The 26354-nt window shown below is 40.7% G+C and overlaps 2 protein-coding genes across 5 annotated transcripts in view; one reads left to right on the forward strand and one right to left on the reverse strand.

Annotated features, from left to right (window-relative positions):
• Nucleotides 1-3415, forward strand: part of dpysl3 (dihydropyrimidinase like 3) — a 54510-nt gene extending 51095 nt beyond the window's left edge. For all 4 annotated transcript variants that reach the window (XM_050040551.1, XM_050040553.1, XM_050040550.1 and 1 more), the window contains exon 14: nucleotides 1576-3415. In XM_050040551.1, coding sequence (XP_049896508.1) covers nucleotides 1576-1670 — 95 coding nt within the window. In that variant the 3' untranslated portion in view covers nucleotides 1671-3415. The remainder of the gene's footprint in view (nucleotides 1-1575) is intronic.
• A 5210-nt stretch (nucleotides 3416-8625) lies between these two features.
• The window catches only part of stk32a (serine/threonine kinase 32A), a 93131-nt gene continuing 75402 nt past the window's right edge, over nucleotides 8626-26354 (reverse strand). The window contains exons 12-13 of the mRNA XM_050040554.1: nucleotides 14933-14997; nucleotides 8626-12793 (exon numbers count right to left, since the gene is read on the reverse strand). Coding sequence (XP_049896511.1) covers nucleotides 12676-12793; nucleotides 14933-14997 — 183 coding nt within the window. The 3' untranslated portion in view covers nucleotides 8626-12675. The remainder of the gene's footprint in view (nucleotides 12794-14932; nucleotides 14998-26354) is intronic.

Below are 26354 nucleotides of genomic sequence, written 5' to 3' on the forward strand. Positions count from 1 at the left end.
TCCCAGAATGAGTCAGTCTATTTTAGTTCTTTCAGGGCCACCACCTGCAGAGTTGATTTACTTGTCTGGGATTAGATGGGAAGAATTGTTTGCTTAGATACAGTGTATCACGGTCTGACATCATTCTCCTTTCCATTTATATACTCGCTGATAATTTGTTACAGCAGACGCCCTGGCTCATCCTTTGGAAACATCACGCTTTATGTCAAACTGTAGCTTCTTTTGTTAATGTTTCAGCCGCACTCACACAGGACACGGTCCGGTGAAATATGCATTCCCCTGTCATCTCTGCGACACGTACCATACATCATAGACAATAATAATGTGTCTTGAAAAACCTCTGCTGCCTGAAGAGTAATAATTTAAGCGTATGACAACAATTATTTGTGTGCCATGATGCCATAAAAGCTATTTTGTGTAGAGTAAGTCTGGTTTTAAGAGCTGGGGTGACTTTGGTATACTTCACCAACAAAATGGCCGCTTTATAAAACAATTAGTCATGCTGTGTTATCTTGAATTTGTGGAGAAAACTTTGTTATTCTCACATTCCTTCACGGAAAACAGCAAACAATGATTTAATAATTGATTGGTGACCGTGTTTCACAACAGCAACGTTATATCAGATTATCTATTTACAAACTCCCACACAACCTGGGCAATATAACCCAAGCCCCCTTTATCTGATGGTATGCTCGGTACTTCCCAAACATGTGTTTTTACCGAAAAATCTTAGTTTTGGAGTTTGGCTTTGAACAGAGATAGATGTGTTTCACTGTGAGTTCAGTTTTAAATAGTAAGGTTTAAGCGAAAATGCATATGTTTGGGAAGTACTGAGCATACCACCGGATGGATGAGGCTTGGATTATACTGAACAAGTTGTGTGAGAGCTTGTAAATAGATGTTTTGCTGTTACGCATGGTCCCCAAACAATGGATTTGTCTACCTCCGCAGAGGCATGTGAGATTTCTTCAGAGTTTTTTTGATGAATTAAAGGTAACACAGCACGACTAATATACAAAGGGTTATTGTGTAGGTGAAGTATTCCTTTAAAGTAAAGCTAACCCACATTAACACTATATCCAAATTTAGAGGCTTTTATGCATGTGGCTGTTACGCTGTCATTAAATTTGCACTTAATTTGCAATGAAACTGTCGTCTTGAGAGCTCACACACAAAGAGCTGTGCACTGCATCATTAAGTAATTAGCATGCAAGTGGAGATATTAATACTTAAGTTTAAGCTAATGTCATAAAAATGTGTAAATGGAAATCTCTTTTCTTTATTTCTAGTCATTGTGCAAATCTGATTTGCAGCATTTATTTGAATCTTAAATTATACTCCTACATCTGAGGCCATTTTAACACATTTTCTTTGCATTGATTTCTCCTCAAAGCAGCGTGAGTACACTCTTAACCACAGTCTGTTAAATATACGTCTTTAATTCCCTCTCTGCTCTGGTTTTCAGTTTGGCTTTCTCTTTCTTTCCTCCCTTCTTCTTCCCTCTGACTGCCTACGTGCTCTTTGCTCTTTTTCCATGCAACTTGCTTTATCTTTCTCCCTTCTCCCTCCGTCCAGGTCCCCCCACCCCAGATGACATCCCCATCAGGCCTGCCGGCCGGCGTATTGTAGTGCCCCCTGGTGGCCGTTCCAACATCACATCCCTCAGCTAAACAGCAGAAACACAAGGGGACGCATCCAGAAAACGACAGCAGCCAGAGTGCAGGATGGAGGGTGGGAGGGAGGGGGAATGGGGAGGGAGGGAGGGGGGGAGGAGCAGATGCAGAGGACCATGATTAGTTAAAAAGTTAAAAGAGCAAAACACTGAATCCTCATGCCTTACCTGTCACAATGCTACCCTGCTCAGATGAGAACTGTATCCCTTTTCCTGAGGAATTTGATTTAAAATGGTTTGGGAATGCTACTAAAAGATAAAGGTACCACCAAAGCACAACACACGACCAGCCTTTAGTGTAGAATACACCTTAAACACAGTGAAAACCTGTTCACTTGGTGCTTTGGTAATCGTACTATCACATGCAACAAAAAAAGAAAACAAACTGTTCTCAAAGGAAAACGGATACTGCGTCTCTCAGAATGATGCTATGGTTCTTTCATCCTGTTTGGCTTTCAATGTCACCCCCTTTTCAGTAGCCTGTTTTCTCCATAGTCAGCCTAACACAACACTAGATCCCACATTAGCCATGTCTTATCATGCAGTACCATTGATTAGCTCTAGGTGGCATTGTATATACAGTAGATGTAATGTAGCTTTGTGAATGATGTTGTTGCAGCTTGTTTGGGTTTAATGGACCAAGTAAAAAGGTGTTTATCAAATCTCAGAGCAGGAGTACCGTTGGACATGGAGCTGCATGGGCCACAATACGATGGGTGACGTGATCCATGATCCTTTTGTCCCCTTCCTCTGAGAAGCTTGATGAATACCATCCCCATGATGTACTGATTGAGTAATTATTGATGTTAAAAAAGACGATAGACACATCTGCTTAAGAGAAGATTTTGTGAAGACAAAAGAATAGAACATTTAGGAAGGGTTTTTACAATTCTTTATCCCTTAAAAGGTTTATGTGAGTTTTATTTCCTGCACTCCATCATGGCTGTATAAAAACAAAAGATCATTGTAACAAACCGTCCTTTGCATTTGCTTCTAGCTCATTGGCTGCTCCCGTCATTCTGAAACCATCTCGAGAAGGAAAACGGAGAAAAAAAAAAGATTAAAAAAAAAAAACCCTGTTCACAAGAAGTACGAATACACACAACTGTCTCTTGTAGCTCAACCGTAACTTGTAATGAAGAGCTTTGCAACAAAGAAAACCAGATGCAATTTAAATGGATAAGTAACAAACACCTGCTTTCAGATAACAGCACTTCACCTCTTGCTTTACTTTTTCATTCCTGACAAACCGGGCTCTCATTTCAGGACAAGAGGAAGACCATCATTCCCTTGTCATCCCAACATAGCCCTCTAACGCAGCCCTGACCAATTCAACATCAGCCTGAATATAACTACGGGCCCAAGTTAGTTTGCCTGAAACACTCTGGATCTGATTGTGTTGGGGGGGCCTACGAGCTCTTTTTTTTTATGTCTCTGCTGTTTTCTGATAAGGCAGAGGATTGCGGTGCGGTAAGGGAAGCTTTTTATTTTGTCGCTGTCCCGCTGTGGGGGAGGGAGGGAAGGAGATGGCGTTTTTACTTTTTTGGCAGTGGTGGGGCAGGCACACTGAGGCAGGCACAAGTGGTGGTTTGTTGTATTTATGTTAGTTTGACAACCTTTGTTATTGTTTTTATGTTGTTTTCTTTTTTACTGTTGTATCAAAACCCAGAGATGGCAGGTCAAAAATAAGGTGTGTTGTGGAGGTATGATTTGTTTCCTGAATAAACATGAGTTGCAACTGACTGACTCTGACCCCTTATTTACATTATTCAATTTAACAACAAGAAGTGTGCACAGAGGGTGAACATATGAAAATTTAGTTTGATATGAATGGTCTTTATTAACCCTTGAAACCTGAGCAGATTCTTTCAAAAACATGGGAAGAAGGAAATGAGCAACGAAAGAAATTAATTTAAAAATTGTTTTTAAAAAAAAGAAAGAAAGAAAAGAAAAAGGAATAAAGTTAAAAACAAACAAAAGGGAAATGGAAATGGTGCTTGAAAAATCTAATAATTCTGCAACAAAAAAAAAAGTAATAATTATAAATATAGTTTTTCCTTAGCTTTTTTCCCTTGTTCCCTATTTTCTAAAATAATTTTCAAAATATATTAATTTTTTTGCAGTTTTGGGACATTTCTTAACAAGTTGGTCATTGCTGGTCGTTTTTTTCATGTTTCTGAAAGAAATCACACCTGTTTATTCAGATTGCAAAGGTTTAAATACTTGTGAAAGGCATCTGAAAGCAGCACAAGAAAAGTGATGGCGCCTCAGGTTTCAAAGGGTGAACTGAAATGTGTAAGAAATGTACCATAAGTGTTCAAAGTGTGTCCCCACTTATGTGTCCTTCTATGCACCTGCATAAAAACAAGAAAACTAATGAAAAAGTATGGAAAAAGAAAAGAAAGTTAAAAACAAACAAACAAAAAACAAGAAAATGCCCTGGAAAAAGCTTAAAAATTAGAATAATTCTGTAACATAATTTTAAATATACATTAATGATAATTATTATAGATATAGGTTTTCCCTAGCTTTTTTTTCTGTTTTCCCTATCTTTTAAAAATAATTTTCTATTTTGCAATGTGTTGAACATTTCTTAAATTGCCCATTGCCATTTTCCCCATGTTTTTTGCAGGAAATCACACCAATTTGCTCAAGGCTTAAAGGATTATATACTTGCGAAAGGCTTCTGAAAGCAGCACAAGCAAAGTGATGTTGCTCCAGGTTTCAAAGGGTTAGTGGAAAGAGACCTAAACTTGCAGGCTGTCCTATCATTTGACCCAAAATGTAGAAGTTGGCCCATTTTTTCTGTCATGACCTCTATGTTAGATAATAATATATATATATATATATTTTTTTTTTTTGCCCTGTAAATCATCTGCATACACCATGTATAATGTATTCTGAACACCATGAAGGCAGGTGAACTTTAGATGCTGAATCTTTCCTATAATTTGTATAAAACATAATTGCTAATTTCTCAGTAAACCAGGATTGCTTAAAACTCCAGGGCACTATATATCTGTATCATCATCTTTTCTAGGTGTTTATATGCCTAAAGTTTCCACTTTATTGGGCACAATATCTCTCCTTTTATAGTGTATGAACTGCCCAGTTATTCACACAGTGAGTCATGGCTGTGACGGATGTTGTGAACAATTCAGAGTCAAGTTTAATGAGCAACATGAGTAATTTAAGCAACACTTGAAGTTTGATAAACACCAGCATCAGTTCCAGCATCTCTGGGACACTTGACCTCCTGCCACAGGCACAGGGTTATTGGGGTGACGATATATCAGATGTCAGGTCTGTAACAATTCTAATAGAGAAAAGAAGGAAGTACTTTATGGCAAGTTAAATATTGAGTCCTGAGGGCAAATAAACGTTAGTATTGAATCAGCCCCACAGCAACAGTGTAGTATGCCCAGATTTGATGCAATTCATGTTGCGGCCACCAGTGGCAGCACTGAGCAGCAGTACACTGCTCTAATGTGAAGAAGAACACCTCCACCTCGCACCTGCATACAACTTCTGTTTCAACTGTTCAGAAGTGATGCTGACAGTTTTATTTGCCCCACGGTTAGTTTACATTTTTTAATATTTGTTCAATAAGCAATTTAAGCACCTGGGGACTTCCCTCAGATAGCCCCCCAGGGTTGTGACACATGAGACAGCCCTGAAAAGTGTCAGTAAAAAGTGTCAAGCTAGCTTTCCCCAAGTGTTGGCGAGTTCTATGACAAAATGGCGGCACTACATTAGCACACACCTGCTTATGAACGAGCCGACACAGTTCCCACCACCAGAGGAGCTCCACCTCGAGGTAATTTTCATTCACATTACACCATTTATTGTTTTTAATTGGCAACACTCAGGCCAGTAATGATGGAAACCTTTCATAACTGTTCAATGTTTACAGAGTTGCTTGGTTTTAGTGAAAGTGTGATGGTGTGGCTGGCTGCTAACATTTGTGTTGAGTAGAAACTGATGTGAGATCTGTCAAAACACCAGCAGAGTGTATGTGTTGGAGCCAGCTCTCTCTGATTGTAGATGCTATTAACTTCTCAGTGAGGAGAAAAAATGATTTTTCTTTGGATTTGTTTTTCTAAACATGCTTTTTCTCACAATCTATAATTTAAATCAAGTTACTTTCACTGCTTATGTGTATTGTTGAAAGTATATTCATAGTGTTAGACATTGTTTAAAAGAAATGAAACATAATCATTGATTGCAGTAAATCTAAACAGCTTTACAGTAATTGGAGATAATAAATATAGATTTGATTTTAGATATCAAATAGCCTAGCAGTTTTTGTTAATGCAAACATAACACTTCCTGTTGCTGCTCAACAATAAAGGGCAGTAGTAGTAGCTCAGTCCATAGGGCAGGGCTGTCAAACATATTGCCCGGGGGCCAGAACTGGCCCGCCAAAGGGTCCAATTTGGCCCACTGGATGACTTTGCACACCTAATGGCAATGCACTTGGGCTAAGAGGCTAAGCGGTGCCAGGTTTCAGGTGCAAGTTGAACAGTAATTAGCTGCCTCATAGGCTTTTCCACCTTGACCTTTTACTTTAGTTTGATGTGGTGATGTCAGGATTACTACACAGGAGTGGAAATGTACAGAAAAATGCACATGTAATGACAATGAGTAGTCAACAGACTGAATGTGATACTGAGATATATTGTTGAAATTGCATTTATTCTTCTGAATACATCACAGGCTGTTGGTCATCTTGGTTTTAAATAGATGAGTGTTTTTAAAGTGTACTTTTTTAAACAGAAAAAAGGGAATAATTTTGAGGTGTTTGTTATTTATAGGATGTTATTCAATGGTTTAACTGGTCCGGCCCATTTGCGATCGAATCGGACTGTATGTGGCGCATGAACAAAAATGAGTTTGACACCCCTGCCATAGGGACTTGGGTTGGGAACTGGAGGGTTGCTGGTTCAAGTCCCCGTTCAGACCAAATATGGAGCGTGGATTGGTGGCTGGAGAGGCACCTCCTGCGCACCGAGCAAAGCACCAAATCCCCAACCACCACTGTGCCTGTCCACGGGCAGCCCCTTGCCGTGACATCCCTCCATTTAATTAATTATAGGTCCTGTTTGTGCATGTGTGTGTATTTTGGGCCTCTGTGTATATGACAATAGAGTGAAAGTATTGAATTTCCCCTTTGGGATTGATAAAGTATATCTTCTTCTTTTTATCACTAGCTTAGTAAGGCTGTTATTGTGAAGATGCTGCAGCTTACTGTAGCCATAATGAACAACATTATCGCCTGCTCAGTTCTTGGGGTGATAAAGTATGGGTAAACATAAGGACATTTGAGTGTTTGGTTTTTTGTCTATATTGCAGGGAGGAATTGTAAAAGAAGAAAACTGCTGAAGAAGTTGCAGTGAACTTAAGTCAAAGGTGAGTACATGCCTCACACTTATGGCAGTTTGGGCGAACATCAAAACTCAAGTATTTCACAAAGGTAAGTTACACCTCTTACTTTTCCATTGCTGTTATAGGAATAATCATTAGGACTGATTTTGCATCACACACTCTTATCATATTTGTCACGGAGGCTGTGGTGTATTCAGACTGTGTAAATGTGGCATACCGGTAAGGAAGGCGCACATAATGACAATAATTTAACAAAACAACACATCCATAACACTCTGGCTGTGTGGTCAAACTAACAGGATGACTAAAATATCCACTCAGTCCCATTGTGTTCCCCGAGTGGCGGGGGTTGCACACACTCACCCCTCACTGTGAGGTCCAACTGTAAAACTGCTGCAAGGTCCCTCATGCATTGTTTAATGCTGAGTAAATGTCTCATGACATCATAGTAATCATGTCAGATGGCAGAGATGACGATCGTAAAATGCAGACTAGGTCTGGAACAAGAGATGAGTCAGCAACCTCAGTTTAAACAAGGGTGATGTGTGTGTGGTTGTTGCTTGTTGGCGTAGCTGGTTACAAAGTAAGAAAGTGTGTGACTGTAATGAGAAAATATTTCCAGAGAGGGTAATGTAGATTAGTCGTCGTCCAAACGTTTCCTTTCAATGAGTGTTTCTGTGTATACAGTGAGTAGATAACAGTATATTCTAACCATTTATGTGATGTACTGAGATTTGCTGCTTTCATCTGGGGCGATTCCAAGCAGATTGGGGAAGCGTTTATCAAATGAAAATCCCCCTCAGATCAGCCATTAATGTGGAAATGTGCTGCCTCAGCTCAGCCCACTGTGGAAGAGAGACGGGACTGTGCCTTCTAGATGACCTAGAGAAGTAGTGGACACAAATCTGTTAACTCTGGGTGTGTGTGGGCGAGGGAGAGAATTGAAAGAGCATATGGTGCATGTCTGCTGCTGAGGGTGCATTATCAAGGAATGCCCTGAGACACATTGGAACACTTTGCCACATTAAACCAAATTCACGTGATTTATAAACAGCAGCCACTGAAACTGGGGATGAGGAGTCATATTTAAAATGTTTTCATTGCTCGTCCTTGTGTAAGTCTTTACATATTAAAAAAAAGGGGTGAAGTCCGCACACTGTTGTAGCTCCTCAAATGTTTATTATATAAGATCAACACTGTTGTAGCTCCTCAAATGTTTATTATATAAGATCAACGTTTCGATCACATGGATCTTCGTCAGATCCATGTGATCGAAACGTTGATCTTATATAATAAACAGTTTGCTTGTTGGTCCTGCACCTGTAATATCTTGGATGTGCGTGCTCTACCCCACTTTGTGTTCTCAGCAGTCTTTACATATTAACCATGGATGTTCATACCGAGTCCCTGCACCCCTCTGTAGGTTACTAACTGCACTACTTATCATTAAACATTGGGTGGCAGTATTATCTAGGATAGTGGAGAGCAACCTACACATACGCTCCAGATCATATAATTTTATTTAGGATAAAGACCTTTTATCATGATTAACATCCTTTTCCCCTTTTTACATCCTCTCACCATTCTTGACTTTGAAAAAGCTTTTATTACTGATGCCATTCCTTGTCCCATTTTACTTAAAATCCTTATTCAATTAAGTATGGTAATTCAGAAAGACATAAAGTGAAATAAAGCACAAGGCATTGTCAGATTGGTTCAGAAAAAGAAAGTCATTATTTAAGGCACACCTTAATAGTTTGCAAATCCATCACATTTGAATACAGTAAACACACAGTGACAACTGAGGGACAATTAAACCTTAAGAGGAATGAAATTCACAGGTGAGGAACAATTCTGCTCCGAGACTAAATATATATTTTTAGGTAGACAAGTTTTGTTGAAAAACGGTATTACCTGGGTCAAATACTATTTGTCAATTACTTTTTTATAAGTTTACTTTTTGGAAAGGTTGAATCTGCCACATCAGAGGATTATTGCATTGAACCCAACCCATCTGGTAGTCCTATAATATATAAACAAAGTAAGATAATCATTCACAAATATAATTTCCCCCAGGTATACCCAGGATCACTCCACCTGTTTAACTATCCCACTATATCTTACAACTTATACAGGACATTTGGATCTGTAAAATTACATCAGTGACAACAACAACAACGACAACAACACAAATTTAAGTCAAAACGTTGTACCAATTTTCAATAGAAAAGTGCCGACAGTAATGAATTGAATAGAGTGAAATGTGTTTTAAATATTATCACAAGTATCGTAGACTTGAAAGGATTTAGTTGTATTGCAGAAAGATAAGATCAAGGTCAATAGAATGACAAGACATTAGTAGAAATCACATTTAATTAGTGATTGCGAAAAAAGCTCAGGTTTTTTGCTACCGACATGTAAAGTTTAAGGGAACCAGCTCTGTGCCATATCTAGTGTATAAGGCAACCCTCTGCAAACTTCAGAGGCAGGTGTGATTTTAGCAAAGTCTTACATTTAATATCAAATTGTATGAAGAAGGGGTATTTCCTGGCCTGGGTATTGTTTATTTACATCGTTTTCTTGTGAACAGTTTTGTAAAATCCCGATTCCGAAGTGGGAACACTGTGTAAAACGTAAATAAAATAGAACGCAAAGATCTGTGAATCCTTTTCGACCCACTGTCTATTCAATTGAATAACATACAAAGAAATATATTTAATGTTCAAACTGATTAACTCTATTATTTTTTGTAATTATACACTCATTCTAAATTTGATGCCTGCAACACCTTCAACAAAAAACAGGCAGGGGCATGTTTACCAATATGTTACATCCCCTGTTCTTTTAAGAACACTTAGGCCTAGTCCACACGAGCACGGGTATTTTTAAAACCGAACTTTTTTGGCCTCCAGTTTTTAAAAAATCTGCGTCCATACGAGCGGTGTAATAAAAATACCTCCGTCCACATGACACCGCAAATTCCACTATGAAGCAATGTAACGCACATGCCAAAGCAGTAGGTGGCGATATAACTCCTAACTGTAAGACCATTGTAGCCAATCTGAAGGCAGTAAAATGTCATTACCGGAAAAACAACAAGAAGCGTACTATTATGCAGCAGGAGCAGTCTCCGTAATAGCACACTCTTGCGCCTCTGTTGCTGGATGTGGTTGAGTAGCGTTAGTTGTATGATACAGCCACAAAGTGCTGATATGCTGCTAAATAGCAGCAGTATTTTGTTTAGGTCCATCCTCAAATCGTCTCTCGCACACACTGGATCAGGTAATAACACAGCTGTTTTCTGTTTACGTCACACACTGTGACGTCATACAATGGAGACGAGACAAAATAACTGCGGTTATCCTGTCCACACATGACTGCTGACACCAGACTTTTCCAAAAAGTTCACCCTGGACTCCAGTTACAAATAACTCCAATTACAGGGGCCCAAAACTGCGGTTACGTGTGGATGAAAGGCCAAACCGTGAGCAAAGAGTCACGGTTTTATAAATACCGCGTTGGTGTGGACAGCCCCTTAGTAAGCATTCAGAAACCTAGGACAATCATTTTTAAAGTTCTAAAAGTGAAATGTCTTTCTCAAGATCTAACGTATATAGTATATAGTCTTGAAGCCCGTCTTGAAATTTAAGTTAGCCTGTTTAATACATTTTTCCTTTGTCATTTAACTTTATTGCACTTAATTTTTATGGATTGAAATATTAACAATTTGATCTATATTTCATGTCAGTAGCTGCATTGGAAATTTTGTTTAATGTAAAATTGACGCCTTGAATAGAATACGTATTTCCCCTACTGTTTGTCGAAAATGACCTGCAAATCATTGAATTCTGTTTCTATGTACATTTTACATAGCATCCCAACTTTTTGGAATTGGGGTTGTATGTGCAAATCAATATTAATAACTTTTTTCTCCCCTGTGTTATCCAGCTGGTACTGAATTACTATTAAATACCATCTGCACAAGCATGTTGTTGCAGAATGTATTCTTCTATGAGAGCATTTAATTGCAAATACAGATTTACAGACTTATCCGGTGGCACGTGTAATTGGTTGTACTCAACACAAAAGAGGAAGGACATAAAAAAATTACTTGACAAAAACAAATTTCATTGCAGACAGTAACTGAATGAAAAATAAATCTTATCTAGGACTCAGCTTAATCCTTGTCTATAAAACCATCCCTAAGGGAATAAATAGTCACTCACAGCTTTAAGTTATTATTTTTTGTCTCTCTGTGCATAAATGCTACAGTTGATGAAGAAGCATGTGCAAAGCAGGTTCAGTGCAGAACATTTAACATCTACCATCTACCTTTGTCTACGTTTTCATAGCTATAAACCTTTATGTGGAGACCCAGCTAGTCAGTTGCAGATTGAGGCAAAGGTTAGTCCGAAATGTCAGTGCTTTAATGCGCGTTAAACCAGTTTGACAAAAAACTTTCATTAGAAGGACCTCGTACTTATTGTGCCCAAAGCTTCGCAACACCTGGTAGCCTTGACGAAGCATCTTAACTTAATCCTCCAAGGTCTAGAATGGACCTTAAAGGTTAACCTTAAAACCAGAGTTTGTCATCTGTATTTCAGATTTCTGTATTGACTGAATAATAACTTAAAGACTCTATCTGCAGCTGATGGAGCTGGGGTATATTCACCAAATGTTGCAATCGTACTATCTTTGTTAGCTTGACTAGCAAAGCTAAGCATAATGACCACTACAACCATGTACTGTATCTGCTGCTATGATAAAGTGAGCCATTCATGCTCAAGCCTACAGTTCATCTCTTCATTTCCTATCTTAGAAGAATCTGTGGTTGCTGTCTTAAAAACAAAGGCCTCATTTTACCTTATTAACCTCTCCATTGTAATGTGTCGTACTCTTAGTTTCATGCTCGAATCTCAAGTCTTGTAGACCACATGGGACAAAGCCATCCACCCAAGTCTTTGTATTTCACTATTGCCAACCTAACTCCTCATGCCAATCCTCGTTAAGTCTATTTCCATATAGTACTGGAGAACCATTGTCATTTAAATAACCGTAATTAACCAGAAAATGCATCGCTGAGATTAAACATCTGAGTGTCCCGCCCAAGACAGCAGCAGTGCGTACAGCTTCCAGCCATAGCTGACCACGTCAGACTTTATTTCCTGTAACAGCTGAGCAGGTGTGGCATTGTCTCCTTTTTTGGCAGGGGAGTGACTTCCGTTTCACTTCAGCACACTGCCCGGAGTAAAGGTTGAGCAGACCTTAGAGCACCAGAGTGATGTAAGGGAGCATGATATGAGTGACACTCTGCTGAGAGTCATTCTTCTTGGTGACAGGAAAGCGAAAAGCCTGGGTCTGGCTGACATGACTGCTGCTCTGGGAGTCCATTTCTCTCCTGCAGTTCTCGAGCTCTTGATGTAGTTTATGTGGGTGAACAGTGAAGCACAAGTGCATACCGTAGTTGTGTTTGTATAGACGACGTAGTGGTGCAGGAACATTGAAGACCAGATCTGAGTGCCTGTGCTGATAGAACAATAGGGTGTAAATTGCTGATCTACAAGCTGTGGGCAGGTGCAAGTGGTAAGGGACTACCTAGGGATCTCTGGTCATCAGACCTATCCAGATAAGTAGGCAGCCGGTTCAACATTGTTGTTCTGTCCATCCTCTATTGCCTTGTTCTTCTCAGTTATGGACAGCTCAGAGGAGTCTGAGTCCACCGATGCTTTCTTTGACCTGTTGAGGAAAGAACATCATCATTAGAGCACTTCATTGGCATGTTAGCATTTTTTCTTTCCCATAGACTTGTGATGGCCAAAGTTAGCCATTTGTAACTACATTTTGCCAATTTACTGTACCGTTTGGCTTGCATCTGTATCTTTAAGCCATACTTATAGTGCCAAAATAACCTAAGCCTGATTTGTAGCCCTAAAAAAGACTTTTTACTCTCTGAAGTTGATGTATTCCTCCTCAAAACAAATACTGCGTCAATGATTTTAATAAGTTCATTGTCTTTTTATTTTAGGCCTTTTCTATCTTACTAGTTAAAGGAGTATTTTATTGCTGGAAAGATGGTCTTTTCATGAAACTGTTGGTGGTGAGCATATGAAAATGCAGAAATACAGGCTGTGGTTCGAGTTACAGCCCTAGAGCCAGTGAAAAACTTCTAAAGGCGTCATCTTGCTCTTTTTGTGAGCTGGGAAATGAGCAGCAAGAGTGGGTTCTGATTAGACTCACAAGTTAGTCTTTAGATGCTTTGCTTAACTAAAGACTGATGTCTTTCTCCCTGATTTTGTGTTTAGATGGGCGGATAAAATTTCAGAGTTTAAAAAAACTCTCCACGTTGCAGAACCAATAGTAAATCCGCAGGGCGGTCCTTCGGTGGCTCGCTGAACTCTTGTGCTCGTAAACATAGTCCGACTGTGTTAAAAGTTTTAAACAAAGTCGTTGTAAGTCCTTCATTTCCACATTTCCGGGAGGGCGTGTCCGTCTAAAAAATGCAAGAGCCGTTGCTTTGTTGCTGGCCGTTTTCTCCGGTGTGTTAAGCACACTTTAGAAAGGAGTGTCCCCAGACTATCAGAAGGCGGAGATCTCTGATTGTCTGGTGGCGAGACTAGGTGCTGATAAGATGGTTGTTCATTTGCACATACTACCCACATTGTTAAGATACAAAGCTGGTTGAAAATTGGCAGTGTATCCCTTTAAGTTGTCTGTCTGTCTTTCTTTCCTCCGTGTTGTTTCACAACCGGTTTGACCTTGTTTTGGAGTGTTAATCACCATACACTTCCTCACTCATGTGAATCACATTTCATGTTTAAATTTCTGACATCCGTTTGAATTGTGCTCTCTGAACTCAGTCATGCTTAGTGCTTTTAAATTTATTAACCCCTGGACTATCTGTTCTCATAGACTTTTATCAACTATCTTCCTATCCTCAAGTCCAATCTTTCAGCCAAAGCCGGCACACAACTGGACAGCCATCTTGACCTTTTACATGAAGAGGTCCCACCTCATATTTTCCTCAAAATCCTAATCTGCCATAAGCTTTGGTATCTTTTTTGTTTGCCTTTTGTTTTGCTGTGTAAACATTTACTCATGCAGGTCAATGGTGTTTTTCCTCGACTTCCAAAGAAAAAAGTCAATTCGCGCACACACTTAGCACCTCTGCATTGATTTGAAAAAGAGTTGACGTTTTAGTCACAAAGACCCTTTTCAAGACATATCAACAATCATTAAATGACACAGTGCTTAAATACAGCCCATAATTGCATGATAGTTCACACCTGTGGAGTGAGGTAATTATTTGGAACTGGATATTTGGGGGGAATTGATTCCCTGCACCACAAAGGAGACCACTCATCTTGTTCTTCTCTGACTTGCCTTTAATTTAGTCTGTTTTGGATTTACTTCCAGAAACATCTCATTTTCAACATGGGGAACTCTTTCTAACAGTCGCTGTTTTTGCCTTAATCACACACCCACATATGGGCCAGTTCCCTTGCCACAAATAGCCACATTGCTGTCCTTTTACACCATCCTACATGCTTTCATCAGCCAGCAAGGAAAACTTTTTTTTTTAATGGCTACAGTCTAAAAACTACAGAACATTTTTAACCATACTGAACATATTTATTTTATATTGTATATTCTTTCATTTTAAAAGAATGTAATGTTTCTAAGATATTTTTTTAGTTTCACAACACTGACAGTTGTGATGCTTTCCTGAAACACTGCAATGTGTTTTAATTGTATGTTATATTCTGTAAAGCACTTTGGTTCACCCGTGGGTTGTTGTAAAGGGCTATATAAATAACGTACATTTACATTTACAATGCCAATTTTGAACGTATTGGGCAGATAATAGAGGTTTCTTACTTTTCTCTGTTGAAGACAATGAAGTCTCTCTGGACATTATCCAATCTTTGCTGCAACTGGCCGTTCTGGAACAGAGACAAACACAGAATATCACCAACTCCATGATCACTGCAGGCAATTCTGAAAAAGCGATGGAAAGTCCGGAGCGATCATCAGTCCTTATTAGTCCCACCTACAGCATCTGAATTGATTACATTTGATATACACAAATTTATTTTGGTGTCACTGGTTAGAGACATAACGACTTAATGTTTCATTGTACCTGCTGGCTCACACACACTATAGCACAAATATTCAACAGGCAGTAGACTGTACACACTGCTCTCCCCATGTTATTTTCGTCGTCTTTAATAAGATGCCAGATGAGGAAATCGACCTAACTTAGAGGACACTTGTGCTCTGATGTCTCCACCTGCTCCATGCACTCATACATATTTGGCCCACTTAATCATGTGAGAACATCCGGCTCTGTCATGCCAGGCTGTCCTCACACTACTGTAGTGCCAGGACAAGTAGACGGGTGGTTTCTCACTCTCCCAAGGAGGCAGTGAGGAGATAGATCATAGAGATACACCATCATTATGAGTCTACTCTGTGTGTGTAAGTGTGTGTGAGAGACAGAGAGACAGGCTAGCAGAGACACGAGAACACAGGGGAGAAAATGAAGAGAAAATTTCTTCATTTGCTTGTTCAAATGACAGTTTTCCAAGACCTACCAATATCAGCTCTTTGTGTGTACCCATCCAAAATAAAACACACAGATAAAACAACTAACTCCAAACTTGGGACTTCAAAATGTCTTCTATTTAGGGAATTTCCTTATTTTTTTTAAAGGGACAGTTTACCCCCAAATTCAAAATGCATACTCTTCCTCTGCCTGTAGTGCTATTTATCAATCTGGATTGTTATGGTTTGAGTTGCAGTGTGTTGGAGATATCGGCCATAGAGATGTCTGCCACCTCTCAGAAATAATGGAGCCAGATATCACTCATCTTCTGGTGTTTAAAGCTGATGATATCTCACATTTGGCAACTCGCATCAAAACAATCTAGACTGACAAATAGCACTATAAGTAAGAGGGAAAGGATGTATTTTTGATTTTGGGGTGAACTTTCCCTTTAAGTAAGGGCATTCAAGGGCACGCTCCCTTATCCTCAAGAGAAGGATCACATGCAAAACCGCACATGCAAGTACGATAACATGCTGCTCCCCCTCACACACACACACTCCTCCTCCTCCAGCTAGATAGGCCATCAAAACATAAAAAGTTCCTGGAAGCCTTTTTATGAGACAAATGGCTGACTCCCTGCCCAGAGCAGTCAGTCACACAGCCCAGCAGAGAGGCTCTGTACAGGTGCTGTCACAGCAGGGGAGCAGCCACTGGCACACCAAAAGCCATCAACTAAATTAGGGCAGGAAAATAAAGAGAAGGAGAGAGAAGAGAGGGAGTTGTGTATTTACATTTGAAAGGTGAACAAAAAGGAACAGAAGGGGAAGAGTGTGCATTGTGTAATAATGTTGCATGCATGCAGTGACAGCCACAGTCTTGTTTTGTGGGTTTTTGGTTGAGGGACCCTATTTGTAACAAAATCGCAGACGAAAATTCAAATGGACACAGAATGAACATAACTACATAACTACCAAACATCCAGACAGAGACTGGAAGGACAGGGTGTGCTTTTGTATGGGTGATGCAGACTACCGAAAGGACAAAGACCCAGACAGAGACAGAGGAGGAATGCTGTATATGATTTGTCAGACATCAGTGATAGATGTGATACACAAGAGATGTGACAGGCGGGACATAAGGTATGATGTAGTGTCTCTCTCTGATACGGTCATAATGACATTTTCATAGATCTAAAGGCATGACAGAACCTTACAAAAAAACACCACCTTTATATGTCCTTTCCCCATAAAGCAGCTTTGTCATTTACAAAGCAGATCTCAGGTTGTTGCTTTTTGAATCTTGATTCAAAAAAATAAGAAAACGTTTGTTATTAAGTAAAAGGAGAGTTGGAGGAAAGGAAATGAAAGGAAGGAAATTAGATCCTTTCCTCATTCCTTGCTTTCTTCAAAGAAAGAAAGAAAAGGAAATTAGGAAGGACAAAAGGAAGGACGTAAGGAAGGAAGGATTAAAGCTAAGCTTGCTGGGAATAATGGCCTTCCAGAGAGAACAGTAACAATAACTGTAGTAATGTAACATTCACCACTTGTTTCTTTCTCCCTGTCTTTCCCTCTCTCTCTCTCTCTTTATTTGTTGCTTATAAAAAAGCAGTTCAAAAGCTAATCGCTTTAACTGCTGAATTAAACCTTCCATTTAATGAGACAAACCAACTGGGAGTGCTCTGCTGGACGAGAGCCTCACATGTGCATTTCTCGATGTCCTTATCTGGGCTTCCTATATCTCTGTCTGAAGCTGGGGAAAGCTTTTAATTGTAGTGTTACTACTTATATGCACTGTGGTCCAAGAAAAATAGTGTGTTTTAATATGTCATACATTGAATAATATCCCAATGATTTAAAGAATCCCTGATCCTTAAGTCAAAGACACTAGACAAAAAGGAGAAGGTCTGCAAAATGATGGATGCTGTATGAGTGTGCAGACATCATGAGTGTGCACTTGACTGTAATTTGAACAGTCCAGACTCATATTTTATGTCAGCATTTACAGCTGAGCCTGCTGTTCGATAGAAAAATATAAAACAAGTTCTTTTTGAGCTACAACTGTTTGACTGCTTCTGATGATATTCCTGCTCTAATTAGTAAACTGAAGATGAGCTCTGATTATGCACGTTTAATTAGTGACACACATAAACCTGGATACACACGGAGCTCTCCATCTCTTCTAGTGGCCCATTGATTACCCTGACTCTAATACTGACTACCTGTAAGTGATTTTCCAATAATTCTGTGCCGCCTCTTCAAATCAATTTTTATCTTATCCTTTGTGGACTAAATGTCACTTGCAGGTGCAATAAGACAGAGAGGCTTACTGTAACCATACATTATTTCTCTTTTTAATGCATGTCATCACAGGATGGTGTGAAAGAAAAAACTGTTTGTGTCCCTTACATGCAAACAATGACTTTAAATCCAGTTTCTCTTTGTGTCTTTCTCCATAGTGCCGAGACAGTCATCCTTCTTTCTTTTACATTGATTACCACGTGATTTTTACTACATCTCTAAGTAACTTAAACCTGCACCTTGGGGCAGAAAAAAAGAGTTGAGAACACAACATTAACATAATATGATCTTAAAGCCCCTACAAGGAACTTTAATTTTGAGTTGATTTTGGCGACCCTGTGGACAAAAGCGGTAGTGTTTTGCTGGAATGAAGCCTACATTTCCCATGAGCTCTAGCGCGTATTGTCGTAAAGATGCTTACCTGGCTCGCGCATGTGTTTGTTTTGGGGATGAATGAAACAACAAGACGGGAAAACTTTGCCCCCGCTCCTATCGGGGACCCCAGCTCCACCTCTCCGGCGTAAGCGCCACCGCCGCCGGGGTAAACGCAGCGGTTGGCTGGTAAGGCTGAAGGCCTGTTTGGCGAGCACTTCCACGGCTTCTTGGACTGAGTATGGAGCGGTGCCTCGCCTCTTTATTTCTCGGCACTCGCTGGACCCTGTCGAGACCTGGCTGGTACCTGTCATCGGCCCGGATGAGGTGTTCCAGCCCCGCGGCCCCTGCTCTCCTCGTCCCCGCTGGCGCGGGGTGAATCTGCGCAACCTGCGGCCTCTGTGTGTGGCTCCCCGGACAGCTAACGCCGTGGACCCGCCGGCTCCTGCCAGGATTGGGCTGGTAAATGCTAGATCGCTAGCGAACAAAACGTTTATCCTGAAGGATTTCCTGACTTCCCGAGGATTGGATTTTCTCTGTGTGACTGAGACGTGGCTGACTGTTGGTGAGTCCAGTGCTTTCACAGAACTTTTACCCGATGATTGCTGCTATTTTAACTTCCCACGGACGTCGGGTCGAGGAGGAGGAATAGCGACTATTTATAAGAGTCACTATAAATGTAAGCAGCTAGGTAAGATGACGTGTGCCGTCTGAGCGGCGTAAATCGTTTCGTCCTGGAAGCGACCTGGGGCGGACCCGGAGACAGTTTCCTAAAGGTATGGATATACACTATATAGAAATAGCTTATCTTCACACCGATGGTCTCATTTGCTGTTGTAGGTCACGCACAGACATCAGCAGAAACGCGAAACTTTTGCATATCCAGTTAAAAGTTCCTTGTAGGGGCTTTAAGTTGATGTGGTGAAATTGTAAGGTAACAGTTGCTCATTTACACATCCAGCTAGCGACCTGACAAATCTTAGTCCAGTATTTGCTGTTCTTTTAGCTCTTGTTTTGGTCCCTACCAACTCCAGAGAGACGTATCCTGGCCCTTTAGCCACTGAATGCTCTGCTATGTTCTCCAGCTAGTTGCTGACTTTGTTGGTGTGCCTTTTGGTGCTGCAGTATTCCATGTTTAGCAACTCTCCAGCTCACATAGTTCACTGTGGCAGCCACTGATAACTGCTGTGGCAAATATCTCAAACACCCTAGCAGCAGTTATTATCACCAAAGCAGCCCTTCCAAACGCTCTGGAAACCACCTAACAATATCCTGGAAACACAAATGACAGATCATTGAAACCTCCTGATATGCCCCCCCAGCAACTGCTTGGGACCACTCCAGCTATTATGTGGAACTCTATGACTGCCACCTGGAAACACAATAACAGCCTGACAACAAAGAAGCCACATCCTGCCACACACCCAAAACACAAAGGCAACAACTCAGTCAAAAACCTAGTCTAAGCAAGATTTGCTAATGTTGCAAGTTTCAAAAGTTAGAAAAAAACAACTTGGAAAATATACTGTATTGTTGCACTGTACTGCAGATGTGTTACATTTGTTTGTTTCATACATATGATGTAGTTCAGATTACGCAAGAGTTCAGGACATGCCCAACCGTGTTTGTAGTGACCCAACGGTATTCTAGGCCAAAACATGATTTTTGGTTATTGTGCTTAAACCTAACCACATGTTAACTACAGCACTGTCAAAACTTCAAAATGAAAACCAAAAGGTAAAGAAATATAAAGTTTAGACATACCCACTACATATGAAACATACAAATTTAACATGTCAGTGATTTGCAAAAACATTTATTCTGCTGTAATACTTTTGGTTTTATTATCGCAGTCATAAGTGTTCCAAACTGGTCAGAAATTCCCTTCTAAATACCAATTAGTTGTTTTTGTGCCCTAACCCTAACTTTAACTCTAACTCTCTACATTGTCTACACTCTCTTAGTGTTGCACGGTGTACTGGTACCAACGGTAGACCGCGGTACTTAAACACCACGGTACATATGATACCATAATGTTAGAGTACCGTAGTACTACGGTACCTCACGGTACCACTACTGTGGGTTAAGTTCAAAGTCCAATCGCAAGAGGGTGAGTGTCCATGCGCCATCCAATAACAGTGCGCGCTGGCCACCTGGCACTCAATATGCTGCTGCAGTGGTTTGTTTTCCAGTGACATTTCAGGTATTAGCTGAGCTATTGAGTATCTTTGAGCAGTGAAAGTTATTATTTATTTCTTTTTACGTGTAGGCTAGATTTGTTTATATATGCTACAGTGATTTGTTTTCCTCTATAGAGCACTATGGTGCGAGCATTTTACTCACATTTGCGACTAAAAATAGTTTTGTGCGAGCAAAAGAAATCATTCAGGAGCACACTGTGCGAGTACAGATTTCAACCAGCAGCAGAAACGAAAGGCGAATCCTGCTGGTTGTGGGTTGAACGGGGGTCACAGACAGGAATACGGCGGAGCGCTATAGCCACCACAAGATAACGGCTTACCGGCGACGGAGAAGCCTGGCTCCAGGTCCAATAATTTCCTCTTCGTTGGTGTCAGGACTGCCCAGTAGTATCTGAACAGCCGAGCCGTGGCGACACACAGGTATGTGACATGTCAGAGGAGAAACGAGCCGTTCACATTTCTCTCTTTGTGGCAGGTAACGATCCACAAACCTCACCGCACTGAAGGGACTGTTCTTTACTTGTCAGGGGAGGAGGGTGGCTGGTTGATTTTTATTTTATTTATTTATTTTATTTTGATCCCCCCCTATTTTAATCACTTATTGATGCTGTTTTTGAAGTATGAATAAGTCAATAAGTAATTTATTCCATTGAAATATCATTGATGTATTATAGAAAAGTGATTTATCTTTTTATAAATGACAAAAGGCACATCTGCCTCATTTTTGCTCTGGTATTGTGATACTACGCAGAACCGTGACACTTTAACTGGTATCGTACCGTGGGTCCCAATTTTGGTACCGTGACAACACTACACTCTCTTGAGTTGACATTATTACAGTCAGGTTATTCAGATGGCTACACTCAAAACTCCATCCACATGCAGTATGGACAATAGCACTGGTATTATTTCTTATGTACCCTGCTCTACATTTTCTAAATACATTGAATAGGACAGGTTTCTAGTGTATTTCATACATGCAGTAAATAATAAAGTGACATCTCTGATTAGGAGAGAGATGTGTGTGAATGGGAGTCCAACAGTTTATTTAGTTCTCACAGCACAAGTCCAATTTTCTGCTGTATATTATCAGTGATTTAATTGAGCTAATTCTATGCTACATTATGAGCGTGGCGACGACAGGGAGGCAGCGACAGAGAGATAAAAGAGGAGCTAGAAAAATGGATGAGGAAGGGGTCCTATGCTGTATGGGTGGAGAGCGACTTGCAGACAGCATCGTGGAAAAAGTGTGAGGACAAGGGAGGAGAAATAAAGTTGGAGTGGAGGAATATGCAAAAAGAATACAGAGCAGCCTCAGGGTAATGAGTATGAAGCTGGCTGGGATGGGCATTAGGGCAACTAGCTTACTTCATTCAATATTGATCTGCTATGCTTCAGAAAGGCTGCACAGACTATCTCCCTCTCTCGCTTTCACATGCACACACACATCAAGCACTCAGTTTCTTTCACATACATCCATCACAAGTGGCCCCACAGGTCCTTTGTAAATGGATATGGAAAAGTGCTGCACAAACACAAACTGATATTTATAGACAGTAAAACGAGTATTCTCCCTGATAGACAGACAGACCAGCACGCGCTGCAAAACTGGACTACTCGAATAGTGTGCCAGTCAAACAAATAATTTTGAACGAAAGGTGAAAGGTGTATTTGAGTTCATGGTTCCTCCTAAAAGTGGAGGAGTGACAGGGTGGTATTTAGCTGATTAGCGGTTGCCATTTACGGTTTTAGCAATGATTCATACACACACCAATATGCAAGAAATTTAGTGAGGTACAAAAAACATGCAAATGAAATCATCACAGCAGAGGACAGCATATTCACAATGTCTGGCATTAGGGGCGGCAGGAGCTCAGTCCATAGGGGCTTGGCTAAGGAACTGGGGAGTCACCATTTCAAATCCTCCTGTGGACCAAGTATGGAGCATGGACTGGCAGCTGGAGATGTGCCATTTTGCCTCCTGGGCACTGCAGAGGTGCCCTTGAGCAAGGGACTGAACCCCAACTGATCGGGGCACCTAGCCATGGCTTGTGTGTTTATGACAACTATACGCTTGTATCAATGACAACCAATGACATATTACAGTCGTGAAGGGTTTTCCCATTTCATAGTGGAATATTTTAACCACTACCCCTTGTAATTCTGTTCCAAGGGACAAGGTGGCACTAGAAAACAAGAGGTAGGGGTAAAAATGAGAAATGGGATAGGGCCTTTAGATGCCAGACACTTTGGCCACCGCTTACTGAACAGGATCCGCACAACAGGAGATACACCCAAGGCTAATTACAGACTAGAACATCTTAAAAAAAAAAAAAGATGGGGAGATTTAATCGCAGGCTTGGAAGTTCTCTCCAGGCTGTCCAGAAAAAATACAACTTCAATTTTGAATATAGTTCTTTACCAAGAGCTCAATTTTCTGAACAAACTTGTTTATCAAAAACACCGTCAAAAGTGACACTGAGGTTTATGGAAGGTGCTTTAAAAAGGAGGAACAATGCCCCAGACTCTGTTGGCTGGTGTTATGGTGCTAAAATGGCATGGCTTCAGAGAGGGAGTTTAACAGGACTTTCTTTCTGTAGTCCTCTGTTTTTCATCTTTTCAAGAGAGTTCAGCAAACCACAGCCATTACCACTATTTACTACTAATACACTTCAGTGATCTTCATAAAACCTCCTACAGTATAAGATTAGCTGTAGTACTTGTTTAAATTGGCTTTCTTTGTTTTCATGTGGAAAATCTGTCAAGCAAATACAGCTGAATATGATTAACGCTAGTTTCAGTCAAGCTGCATCAATCAAATGTTTCCTGTGATACCAGAATAAATAAGGGGATTTTATTAGAGAATGCAAGCCACAAGAGTACAAAGCCATTTCTTTTCCTTAGTCTGACCGTACACTGTCATCTGTGTCCATAAACTTAACAAATGTCTCACATAATGGCTACTATGATTATTTCATTAGAATAGGGGACTTTCTCTTTGTCCGAATGGGCCAAGGGATGACGAATGTTGCCCGGCTGCACAGTGAGATATCACCGATATATACACACAGGCAGGTCTCCACAAGCAGCTGTCAGCTTTCATAAAACATGGCACACTTTGGACCGGCACTGACTTCTTATTGCGAGCTGGCAAGGTATTTGCTCTGGAGTCTAGACCACACAAATTGCTTCACTCCTATTAGAAAAGAGTCCCATAAACTGGTCTAATGTGCCAAACAGTGGGAGAGGGTCCAAACTTATTGACTTTGTAATGACATAGGTTGTATGTGTGCGTGCAGTAGGTTAGGTTGTGTGCGTAGGTTGTCTGTGCATACCATATGTGTGAAGGCAAGTTTCCCAACACACCCACACACACAACACACACTGCTGCTCTATTACTGGTAAAAGCACACAAATTAAACTATGACTTATTTGATTCTCATTACTGCTGGATCTCTCTGAGCTTTTACTGTCGAAATTGAAAAATCTAAAGACTGAAAACTGGACAGAAGCCTAGACTGCAGTGTGTCACTTCCCTGTTGTACCAATCGATTGACTCCCGTACTGTAAATACATTTCTTCTGATAAACAGAACTGATCTGTTTTAAGGGTTCATTACTAAAATGTTTCTTGTAGCAGGAACGTGTTTTAGTGTAGAAAGCTGGCTTCAGTAAATCTACCATTTACTGTATCTCTTACACATTTACATATGACTGACTCATTGTTTTATTAGCTGTTTGATCTCCAGCAAGTAGTGTGGCAGTGGTCAAAAACTGTAGCATGGTCAGTGGTGACAAATTACATTTTACCATCATTTTGTTATCAAATTGAGTATAGCATTAGTTCAGGCAGGACCTGATGTCAAGCTCAGCTCACATCCCAGCTACTTCAGCTGATCGCCAACAGCCAATCAACTGACTGAAAGGAGTCAGCTGATAGATCATATGATTCCTTTCTATGCAACCAATTGGCAAATCTCATTCAGGGCGCCCTATTTAAACTGTGCTGGCCTGCCTACTGTTGCTGCTTCCTCTGCAAGCCACTTTGCAACCCCCCTCCATCCCATCTCCTCCTTTTCATGTTGTGTCTGACTTATCAATGTCATTTCTGTTTGTCATTAATGCTGGTTAAGGTCTGCTCCCGGGGTGTCTTTGCTGCTGCTCTCCCTGCCTTAAGCTTTTCATGTAGTCCATGTTTCATGGAAGGGCAGGGAGGTTTGCGCTCCCTGCCTCAGGTTTTCCTCGTTTGCACGTGGAAGGGCACAGCGGTGTGTTCTCTCTGCCTTAAGGCTTTCCACATAAGCGCGTTGAAGGGCAGAGGTATGCTCTCTCTCTGCCTTAAGGCTTTCCTCATTTGCACATGGAAGGGCAGAGAGGTTTGCGCTCTCTGCCTTAAGGCTTTCCACATAAGCGTGTTGAAGGGCAGAGAGGTTTGCTCTCTCTGCCTTAGGCTCCTCACGTAGGTGTGGAAGAGGCTTTCTGTATGGCCTAGGAAAGGCAGATAGGCCCCAAAACAGAGCCATACTGATAAATATAATACTTCAAATGGAAATTAAGTTTTCTTTGACTTAAGTGTTCCTGACTAAAATCCATTTCACTGAATGGAGAAAAGGTATATGATTAGCAGACCAAAGGTCCATATATATAAAAAACATCAGATATTTAAAGTAAATAAGTTCAGATTGACATGTTTGCTTTAACTTATCATTATGACGTATGTTGATTGCAGAATGTAATATCGTTTGTATAATGACACCATAGACATTTAAATTGGTTTCCTATGAGCCTCACTTTGCATTTTGGTCTGCCACTGTGTATGATCTCTCTGGAAAATGAAGGCTTGATGTACAGCACAAAGGAAGTGTGCCAACTATTGCACAATTAAAACAGGAAGGGGATAGCACTTTTGTTTTCTCTGATAGCTTTCTGTAGCTATCTCAAAAGCCATCTGTTCCCACAGAGTTACATTTTGTTTGTGGGGGGAGACACTGATCCTCAGTTAGTGGCTATGGCAAACCTTAGCACAAGGGGTCTGATCCTGGACTGCCCCGATTCCCCACCGATTTAGCAAACTTTCTGCTGCTGCTATACAAGTTAAACCCAGTACCGCTGTTAGCCACTGGCATGCAGTTATTCCCGGCGCTGGGGTTTACACTGTCTTAATTCAAGTTGCTAAAGCTGCTAACTGACGATCCGTCTCTGTCTTCTGGGAATGAGGTGGAGGGACCTCAGGGTGAGCTAGCTAGCTAATTCTTGTCTCATTCGTGGTCTGATGAACAGATAAAGCACTGTATCGGAAACAGTGAATGGAAGTTCATTGCAGTCACTATCCCCAGTGGCGGAAATGACAACTGAAGTAAATGTGGAAACTTTAGTAGCTGCTAGGCTCTGGGCAAAATGGAAAGCGATCCAATTGTCATTGCCATTGACAGCAGCTCCAACAATAATATCACTTGGAAATGCCCCTAAAAGTCGGCCCCTGCAGTATTTATTTTCAGAATACCAGTTGTGTATATAGTCCCTGAAAAAGCCCTCGCATAATAACATGTCAGCCCGACCTTTCTTGTCATAAACAATGTTTTAGGGTTTGCTCAGAGCTTTTTCACAACGAAGGTCCTATTTGGACTTAAGATAAAATAAACACAAATGACTTAAGGTCGTTTGAGCTGCAGTTATCCTTGAAACAAAAATGACAGCACTGATCAGGTCCCACTGCTGCACTTGAGCAAAAATAAAATCTCTGCTGCCTATTGTGCCTATCTGCTTTCACTATCATCGTGTTTATGGGTGTATGATGTGTGTGTATGTGTGTGTGTGTGTGTGTGTGTGTGTGTGTGTTCCCCCCACGTCTCACTTGACCGGGTGATCAAATTAACCTTTTAG

The sequence above is a fragment of the Epinephelus moara genome, chromosome 3 (assembly GCF_006386435.1).
Source record: "Epinephelus moara isolate mb chromosome 3, YSFRI_EMoa_1.0, whole genome shotgun sequence".
Lineage (NCBI taxonomy): Eukaryota > Metazoa > Chordata > Actinopteri > Perciformes > Serranidae > Epinephelus > Epinephelus moara.